General features: G+C 41.5%; 1 protein-coding gene across 5 annotated transcripts in view; it reads left to right on the plus strand.

Moving 5' to 3' along the window:
* LOC135550437 (pleckstrin homology domain-containing family A member 7-like) overlaps positions 1 to 10,237 on the plus strand; it is a 140,958-nt gene extending 130,721 nt beyond the window's left edge. For all 5 annotated transcript variants that reach the window (XM_064981234.1, XM_064981242.1, XM_064981247.1 and 2 more), the window contains 2 exons: positions 97 to 242; positions 7,580 to 10,237. In XM_064981234.1, the coding sequence (XP_064837306.1) occupies positions 97 to 242; positions 7,580 to 7,602 (169 nt within the window). In that variant the 3' untranslated portion in view covers positions 7,603 to 10,237. The remainder of the gene's footprint in view (positions 1 to 96; positions 243 to 7,579) is intronic.
* Positions 10,238 to 11,011: the final 774 nt, after the last annotated feature.

The raw sequence follows: 11,011 nt of genomic DNA on the forward strand, positions 1-11,011 counted from the left end.
ACAGCACCACCACTACTCACCGGGCCAATATGGAAGATCAGTTTGACAGGCCATTCAATTCATTGTGTAATGGTGTGTGTGTGTCCGTGTGATTAGTGTTCAGATCCTGGCGGGGCCCTCTGTGGCAGTGGACCAGCCAGAGGTGGTGGGTCTGGACTCAGCCCTACTGAAGCAGGAGAGGATCATCACCATGTCTTACGCCCTGGCCTCAGAGGCCTCCCTCAAGAGCAAGCAGGTCGCAGGTAATACCAACACACACAACTGGACACACTCTCTGCAGTAATACCAACACACACAACTGGACACACTCTCTGCAGTAATACCAACACACACAACCGGACACACTCTCTGCAGTAATACCAACACACACAACTGGACACACTCTCTGCAGTAATACCAACACACACAACTGGACACACTCTCTGCAGTAATACCAACACACACAACTGGACACACTCTCTGCAGTAATACCAACACACAACTGGACACACTCTCTGCAGGAATACCAACACACACAACTGGACACACTCTCTGCAGTAATACCAACACACACAACTGGACACACTCTCTGCAGGAATACCAACACACACAACTGGACACACTCTCTGCAGTAATACCAACACACACAACTGGACACACTCTCTGCAGTAATACCAACACACACAACTGGACACACTCTCTGCAGTAATACCAACACACACAACTGGACACACTCTCTGCAGGAATACCAACACACACAACTGGACACACCCTCTGCAGTAATACCAACACACACACTGCATCTAGTTTGCAGTAATACCAACACACACTCTGCATCTAGTCTGCAGGAATACCAACACACACACTGCATCTAGTCTGCAGTAATACCAACACACACTCATCATCTAGTCTGCAGTAATACCAACACACACACTGCATCTAGTTTGCAGTAATACCAACACACACTCTGCATCTAGTCTGCAGTAATACCAACACACACACTGCATCTAGTCTGCAGTAATACCAACACACACACTGCATCTAGTCTGCAGTAATACCAACACACACTCTGCATCTAGTCTGCAGTAATACCAACACACACACTGCATCTAGTCTGCAGTAATACCAACACACACACTGCATCTAGTCTGCAGTAATACCAACACACACACTGCATCTAGTCTGCAGTAATACCAACACACACACTGCATCTAGTCTGCAGTAATACCAACACACACTCTGCATCTAGTCTGCAGTAATACCGACACACACTCCTCATCTAGTCTGCAGTAATACCGACACACACTCCTCATCTAGTCTGCAGTAATACCAACACACACTCCTCATCTCGTCTGCAGTAATACCAACACACACTCCTCATCTAGTCTGCAGTAATACCAACACACACTCCTCATCTAGTCTGCAGTAATACCAACACACACACTGCATCTTGTCTGCAGTAATACCAACACACACTCTGCATCTAGTCTGCAGTAATACCAACACACACTCTGCATCTAGTCTGCAGTTATACCAACACACACTCTGCATCTAGTCTGCAGTAATACCAACACACACTCTGCATCTAGTCTGCAGTAATACCAACACACACTCTGCATCTAGTCTGCAGTAATACCAACACACACTCTGCATCTAGTCTGCAGTAATACCAGCACACACTCTGCATCTAGTCTGCAGTAATACCAGCACACACTCTGCATCTAGTCTGCAGTAATACCAACACACACTCTGCATCTAGTCTGCAGTAATACCAACACACACTCTGCATCTAGTCTGCAGTAATACCAACACACACTCTGCATCTAGTCTGCAGTAATACCAACACACACTCTGCATCTAGTCTGCAGTAATACCAACACACACTCCTCATCTAGTCTGCAGTAATACCAACACACTCTGCATCTCGTCTGCAGTAATACCAACACACACTCTGCATCTAGTCTGCAGTAATACCAACACACACTCTGCATCTAGTCTGCAGTAATACCAACACACACACTGCATCTCGTCTGCAGTAATACCAACACTAATGTATCAGAGGCTGGGAGAAAGTCATGACTGCATGGGATAGAAGAAAAGGACTGTTTGATGCTCTCAGTGACTCTTCTTTGAGTTTGTATACATAAAATGTTTCCAACATTTCCAAACATCAAATTATATTTTGTAGAAGGCATTGATAGACATACATGAATGTTCTGAATAACTGGTCATCTTCTCACTACAAACTTCCACATTACGTTTTAGTCTTCACTCTTCAAACATGAACTTGGTGGTACAACTTCTGCCAATCATGTGTCATTTCCAATAACTATACTTATGATTGAGTACCTCGTCCTCCCCTTTTTGGTTCATGCACAGATTCTAAGAGACTGACGCTCTTGCGTGGATGTTCATCATGTCAGGGCCAAACACTTTCAGAAATGATTATCTTTCAAGTATGTGTCTGACAATATCAGTAAAATCTACCTTGCATCACATTGACATCCTCTGGATAGCTGAAGACGGGATAAACAGAGGGTAGCTCGCTTTCAAGAGTGCTCTGTGGATGATGGAGGAGGGGAGGGGAAAGGTGCAAAGCCGGGCTATCAGGCCGTTCATCTCCTAATAACTCAATATTATTTCTTATAAGTGTGGGCCTTATGAGTAAAGACAGAGATAATTGCGATCCGTGTCTAATCTTTCAGACGGGGAGGATTCTCTTGATGAGGCTGTTTTGTGAGGCTGATCAATGACCCAGTAAGACTGTGCTCTGGCTCTCAACTGCATCCTCCTGTAGCTGTGGCTCTTTGAACACGGTTCTGAACCCTCATAAAAGACACCCAGATCACTTTTCATCTTTACCTTCATCTTTACCTTGCAGCAAGCAGGTTCACTCTTCCAGTAGCATCATCAGTAGCAGCCCTTTGGATGAGTTGCGTCTCTCTCTCTCCTCCTCTCTCGTTCTCTTTCTTTCTCTCGCTCTTCTCTCTCTTTCTCTTCTCTCTCTCTGTCACACAGACTTACACTCAAGCGTCAGGATGTGATGGAGCTTAATATGCACAGAAGAGCAGAGTCAACAATTCCAACAGTCTTTCCAGCAATATAGAGGAAAGTCAGAATGTATCACACGAGGCATCTTGTCAGACCAAATCAATGGTGTTTTCAACTCTTTGGTATAAAAGGAAACTTCTTTCAATGCGATTATGTATAATTCAGAAATAAACATTGGCATTTTATTGACATGCAGCTACATGATAATTGATTGAAGTGACATCTTATATTTTACTGATTACTGTACGGTATGTTTAGTGTTCAAGTTAGATTGGTGTCTTGTTTGTTATTGGGCATGGTGGGAGTGGCCCCAGCCAGCCCTTGTCCCTGTGTTGTAGTATTTGAGACCAGTCTGGAGACCACATGTTGGGTGTCTCAGTCTTGTCCCTGTGTTGTAGTATTTGAGACCAGTCTGGAGACCACATGTTGGGTGTCTCAGTCTTGTCCCTGTGTTGTAGTATTTGAGACCAGTCTAGAGACCACACATGGGGTGTCTCAGTCTTGTCCCTGTGTTGTAGTATTTGAGACCAGTCTGGAGACCACATGTTGGGTGTCTCAGTCTTGTCCCTATGTTGTAGTATTTGAGACCAGTCTGGAGACCACATGTGGGGTGTCTCAGTCTTGTCCCTGTGTTGTAGTATTTGAGACCAGTCTAGAGACCACATGTTGGGTGTCTCAGTCTTGTCCCTGTGTTGTAGTATTTGAGACCAGTCTAGAGACCACATGTGGGGTGTCTCAGTCTTGTCCCTGTGTTGTAGTATTTGAGACCAGTCTAGAGACCACATGTGGGGTGTCTCAGTCTTGTCCCTGTGTTGTAGTATTTGAGACCAGTCTAGAGACAACATGTTGGGTGTCTCAGTCTTGTCCCTGTGTTGTAGTATTTGAGACCAGTCTGGAGACAACATGTTGGGTGTCTCAGTCTTGTCCCTGTGTTGTAGTATTTGAGACCAGTCTGGAGACCACATGTGGGGTGTCTCAGTCTTGTCCCTGTGTTGTAGTATTTGAGACCAGTCTAGAGACCACATGTTGGGTGTCTCAGTCGTGTCCCGGTGTCAGAAATGTTTTAATTCGGTCTTGACTTTGCCTCGGACAATGAAGACTTAATTTCTGGCCGACACCAATCAGCTTCCATTCAGTCAGCCCATAAAACCACTTTGCCAGACCAAATATATTACACATTCAAATCTTATCGCCAATTCAAACCTGGGCTTCCTACTTTACTCTTAACATTACTGTCCTTTACCCTAAACTTTGTCACGCTCGTCAGAATTTCCCTGATTTGCTGGTAGGGAGGAGTGGGGGACATTGTTTGAAAGTTGCGCTCTCACTATTAGTAAGGGGAGACTTGGGGAACATGTAATACTGTATATTTTGTCTTTGTATCTATTACAGACCTGTTTGGGTAAGGGATCCTTAGTGGAGTGTCTCTCTGTTTTCCTCAGCAGCATATTGTCACCATTCTGAATGTCTACACCATCCATATGTTCTTCTGAAATATCAACACAGAAATACTGGACATTTATGGTTGCGATTTGACACAATTACAACCATGGTCTTGAATTGGAATCACATTTTTTCTGGTCGCCACCTTTCCCGGCATTCTTCTGGTCGCCCCCCTCCCAGTCATGGTCTTTACTCGGACTCAATTTTCTCCGGTCTTGGTCTTGAATCGGTCTCGCTTTAAGTGGTCTTAAAAACAACACTGCCTTTGGATTTGTCAGTGCTGCTCCTAATGTGACTAATGTCCTGTTCTCCTCTTCCTCTCTGTCTTCCTCTTCTTCTTCTCCCTGTATCTACTTCTCAGTAGTACCACTGCAACCTAATATCCCCACCGTGCCTCCTCCTCCACCTCCTCCTCCTCTTCCTCCTGTCTCTCAGGCACCTCCCCCTCCTCCTCCTCTAAGCAACGGATTTCACTTCTCGTTTGTCTAATCAATGCAAACAAAGTAAGGACTAACAGCATGCTAATGGTATTGAGGCTTCACTAATTCTCCCTAACATGGGTGCTGCTTCACCCCTCTCTGTCTGCATGATCACCGCACTGTTGTAATTCAGAAGGTAGTAGATCACCCCTCTCATTAACGTCAGCATACCTACACATCTGCAGGCAGCCAGCGAATCTCAATGTGCTAATTGTCTGTAAATTGTTTTTTGTAACTTTATCTAAAATGTGTGTTGGGCAGGGTAAGGGGGCAACACAAATGCCACTAGCTACGTAAGCATTGTGTGCAATTAACAAAGAAGTGAGACACCTTTTGCTTCAGCACCTTGACAGTGGAACAAGTGTTCACAGCTGCATTCCACAAAACCAATTATCCCACCAGCTGTACTGCTAACAGTATTCACCAATACATGTAGAACAGGGGGAGAAATTAAAGTGACACTATTTTTAATGTGCAAACACATTGGGACTGATCATGATACTGTGTGAGTGTGTCCAGTTAACTTTGGCCTGTGGCACTCTCAGGCTCTCTGCTGTACTGGCTCAATCATGCACCATCCGTTGGCTATCCTTGACTACTAACCCGATCCCCTTCCTTATCCATGGCACTCTGCAATATGTGTGGGACTGTGTGCATGTCTTTGTGTATTTGGTGTCTTCCACCTTGTTGGTGTCTATCAACAACCCTGTCCTGTTTCCTTCCTCATCCATGTGTGCTGCTCAGCTGAAAGGGTCAGGGTCAGAGGTTATGATGTGTGGACATTTGGAAATGCCCAAATGACACCTTATTCTCTATATAGTGCTCTACTTTTGACCAGGACCCATAGGGCCTATGTAGTGAATAGGATGCTATTTGGGACGCAGACAATATGTTTGGAGATGGTTCAGTATGCACAGCCAAGCCTACAATCTGCACTTACATACATATATATTTGGAAAGGAAATTGTTATAGAGTAAACGACAGCTATGTTTGTTTCCAAAGGATACCTAAATATACAGCTCCTGTGTTCTAAAAGAAACAAACGGTGTTCACTGAATCAGTCTCACACACAGTATGATGTTGTTGTATGACTTGTTTTCACCGCTTGGTTTAACAGTACACTGTAGCATTTCATTCAGTTGCTTCAAGTTTGTTGTGATGTGAGTTGAGTTTGAGGGAAAAAATGACAAAAACTTCTTCCACTATGTGACATGCTGTACAGAAAGACAGAGAGCAGAGAATGTTTCCCAGTTCACAATGTAGTTTTTTCTTTTTCTTTTATTTAACCAGGTAGGCTAGTTGAGAACAAGTTCTCATTTGCAACTGCGACCTGGCCAAGATAAAGCAAAGCAGTGTGACACAGACAACAACACAGGGTTACACATGGAGTAAGCAATAAACAAGCCAATAACACAATAAACAAGTCAATGACACAGTAGAAAAAAAGAAAGTCTATATACATTGTGTGCAAAAGGCATGAGGAGGTAGGCAATAAATAGGCAATAGGAGCGAATAATTACAATTTAGCAGATTAACACTGGTGTTATAAATGAGCAGATGAGACACTGGTGTTTAAAAGAGCAGAAAAGTAAATAAATAAAAACAGTATGGGGATGAGGTAGGTAGATTGGGTGGGCTATTCACAGATGGACTATGTACAGCTGCAGTGATCGGTTAGCTGCTCAGATAGTTGATGTTTAAAGTTGGTGAGGGAAATAAAAGACTCCAACTTCAACGATTTTTGCAATTCGTTCCAGTCACAGGCAGCAGAGAACTGGAAGGAAATGCGGCCAAATGAGGTGTTGGCTTTGGGGATCAGTGAGATACACCTGCTGGAACGTGTGCTACGGGTGGGTGTGGTTAACATACAGGTCGCAGAGGTGGGTGGTATAAGGTGATTTGGTAACAAAACGGATGGCACTGTGATAGACTGCATCCAGTTTGCTGAGTAGAGTGTTAGAAGCTATTTTGTAGATGACATCGCTGAAGTCGAGGATCGGTAGGACTGTCAGTTTTACTAGGGTAAGTTTGGCGGCGTGAGTGAAGGAGGCTTTGTTGCGAAATAGAAAGCCGATTCTAGATTTGATTTTGGATTGGAGATGTTTAATATGAGTCTGGAAGGAGAGTTTACAGTCGAGCCAGTAAGGTACAATGATCCGTTAATTCCATATGTGGTGTATGGTCACTTGGGTTTTGGGGGTTTTGTCTTTCTTGCTTTCAAAAAAGGTTGTTTTCTCATGGTTTCCTATGAGACTAATATTCCCTTTTAAAGATCTGGTGTGTTGTATGATGCACTTTATGTTGTGGTGAGTTCTGCTGCATCATCTTCATTGTAGCTGGGATGCGTTTAAGTTAATAACCTTTACCCATGTACAGTACTGTACTTTGGTATTCAGTAAGAACATGGTATTTGATTAAAATATATATAAATATATATATATATATATATATATATATATATATATTTTCTACTTTACTAGCCTAAAATCCTGCTAGTACTGTTTGATTGGATCCCAGCTAAGAATGCATTCTTCATTTCCTCCCATTCTTCCATTCTGCTTGGTGTTCTAGAATTTCTCATAGTCTTCCTAAACTAACTTGATGTGTTTTGTTGATTTTCCCTCAGCCAATGCGCTTTCTGGACACTGAGGTGCTGTTCCATGATGACAATACAACCTGGATTCTTGAAGAAAGAAAGACTTTGTTTGGTGCTGACAGTTACACTGTTATACAGTAGGTGGGTGTTAGTGAACATTTAACCTGCCCTCAGTAGCACGCAGCAGGACTTACTCGCTGATGCATTTTTAGGAGCTAAAATGAAGTAAACTATTTTCTTAAGAAAATGTATGTCTGCCGTGAAAGCTGCTGTGCATATTAACTTTGGATGTGTCTAACAGATGTTAATCCCATAATAGAAAAGGTTTTATACATGTTATTGCACTTTTAGCATTATACTGTAGAACTGAAAGAGATCCTTTCAAGGTGAGAATGTTTTGTCTTGCAGTGTGATCTGAATTTGGAGGGAACTTGTATTTTTTCAAAAATGTTAATGAGAGTATTCACCAACTGGAAGGTTGATATGAACATGACAAGGTACTGAACATGTGTCATGTTGATTGTATTTTTGTCAAAACTCAGACGATATTCTTACACCAAATCACTTGAAATGTAATTTGTGTTTGTATCTAGCACTGCCAGTCTCTTAATGGCTTGCCAAATTGATTTTTATTTTTGCTTACAACATTGGGAGGAAAATAACATTGACCATAATATTTTCTGGATGGCTTGGGCAGGTTGCACAATGATAATTATTACAAATGTAAATATTAAAGATATTAACATGACATTTGCCTTATCAAATGTTTTGTCTTCAGACAACAGACTCATGCAGTAGTCATAATAACTGTTATAAAATGATAACGATATACTAAGGTATTCAGAGAATGTGAACCCCCAAAACTCTTAGGTCTTATAGCCTATTGTACAGTATTGAATTTAAATCATATGTTATTGCGCCAGTTTAATAATTGTACTACTCTGTGGATGACAGTTGAATAATATGGTTGACTGTGATGGAATCTTCAAAACCCTTTATCTTGTGCCAGTTCTGATAACCTTCTCTTCATGCTGACCAAAAAGTACAAAATGTAGTCTCATCACAGCTCCAAGGATTCTCTTTGAACATTCCTATTGATTGCTTTGCCCTGTTACATTTCATTCTATTATCTGAGAAGGGAATCCAACTTTACAGGCTCAAACCAAATGAGGCAAACTTTCAATACAAAAAAAACATGAAATGTTTCTTTAGTTCAAAGCTTCTCCTTCTTAAAGGGCATTTTCTATTCCGTGTCTCTACATTTTCAACTGGGAAGGTGGGTAGTAATAGCATTGGTGTATCTGAAGCATAGAATTTATATCTTTAAATCAAAGATCTTTTACTTTGTAAAATAAACCTCTTGAGACGAACATGGCATTGAACTTATGAATCAAAGCTGATGGAATTATGACTCTAAGCTTTTTGTAACTTACTTTTTCACATGTTCTGTAAATGGAAGGTCAGCTATATAAAAGTCATGACTAGAATCAATTGCAATTGTTCTGTCAGTCCTATACATAATTCTACAGTTCTAACATATTCGTATAGCATATACTGGTATCTTGCTTATAGGCTATGCTCCTTTGGCTGGTGGTCCAGTAGACTGCTCTCACCTCCCTTGTGAGATCTTTATCTTTAATTGGAGAGTAATTACATACACTTGTCTGCATCATGGTACTCTTTGAAAACACCTGTGAGAGGGGATGCGCCTCCCAGAGCTCCACAGTGGGAGCTGCCACATCTCCTCTCTCTCCATGCCATCTCGAGGAGTGGGAGTGTGGGCCCCAGAGTGCCTGCTAGTCCTGGTGGGTATAAGACCCATCACATCCGCTATTCTGCTTATTTTGCAATAAATGGGCTGTTTTTTCCCTCCTCCTGCAGAAATTCACCCAAGACCATCCACTGAGGATTGTGGCATTTCCATTTATTGACGTTTGGCTGCTGGTTCATATACATTTGTTATGCTATGCTCTGGACTTCAAAGAGAATGAAATAGGGCCTATTATGCTAATTCTGTCTTGTTCTGTTCAACGTAATCAAGGCCTCACACATTCATCCTTTACAAAATGTTTCTCACTGACTCTAGGAAAAGGTTTTCAAATGTACATGAATAGAAAAAGGAATTCCAGACTTTCCCAGATGACTCCAAAATCCCGTAATTGAGCACTTGGGGGGGGAGACAACCTTTAGTCATTTTGAAAGTATAAATGATTAGAGAAGTTGATATGACATCCAGAGTAAACAACTGTGATAAACAGTGAAGGTTTCTCTTCCCACGTGATTGTAACAGGGTGGAGCTGTCTGTTGGTAAACGTGCCCCATGTTAACCCTTGCCAGTCCCAGGTATAGCATGTTTCAATAAAGGGCATGGCCCTGGGTATTTAAGCTTGACTTCTTGTGTCATTCACAATATTCCATGACCACTAGAAGGCTGACGTGTGCAGGGAGGATGGTCTAGTAGTGAAAGCCCAGTCAGTGACTCTGACTGGACTCTGATTGGACATGAGCTGAACCAAAGGATCCAACACAAAAGGTACTTTGATTCTAAAATGGTATTTTATGCTCTTTTATCATCTCAAGATCAATATACATGCTTTAATAAGGGTTGGGCTGGTGTTCAATTATTGAACAGTTAAGAATTATTTAATATTCTCTCCCAACACACTGTACATGCCTACATAAAATGAAAATAATAAAATAAACCTGTAACTTTTTAAGACTGATATTTAATAGTATATTCATTGTCTCATTCTCGCTCAGTTTATTGCAATACAACATATTCAATAGTTAACTTATTCAATGGTTATTCAATGCTTCAGCACAGCCTTTCTTTCAGGGTAGACATATACACTTTCTTCAGAAAGTATCAACACCCCTAGACTTTTTCCACATTTTGTTGTGTTACAAGCTAAATTTAAAATTGATTCAATTGAGATTTGTTGTCACTGGCCTATAATGTAAAAGTGGAATTATGTTTTTAGACATTTTTACAAATTAATAAAAAATGAAAAGCTGAAATGTCTTGAGCCAATAAGTATTCAACCCCTTTGTTATGGGAAGCCTAAATAAGTTAAGGAGTAAAAAGGTGCTTAACAAGTTACATAATAAGTTGCATGGACTCACTCTGTGTGCCATAACAGTGTTTAACATGATTTTTGAATGAATACCTCATCTCTGTACCCCACACATACAATTATCTGTAAGGTCCCTCAGTCAAGCAGTGGATTTCAAACACCGATTCAACCACAAAGACCAGGGAGGTCTTCCAATGCCTCACAAAGAAGGGCACCTATTTGTAGATTGCGGGAGAGAAAAAAATGACATTAATTATCCCTTTGAGGATGGTGAAGTTATGAATTACATTTTTAATGGTGTTTCAATACACACAGTTACTTCAAAGATACAGAATGGAGCTAAGCAGAGGCAAAATCCTAGTGGAATACCTGGTTCAGTCTGCTTTCC

This window comes from Oncorhynchus masou, chromosome 1 (genome assembly GCF_036934945.1).
Source record: "Oncorhynchus masou masou isolate Uvic2021 chromosome 1, UVic_Omas_1.1, whole genome shotgun sequence".
NCBI lineage: Eukaryota > Metazoa > Chordata > Actinopteri > Salmoniformes > Salmonidae > Oncorhynchus > Oncorhynchus masou.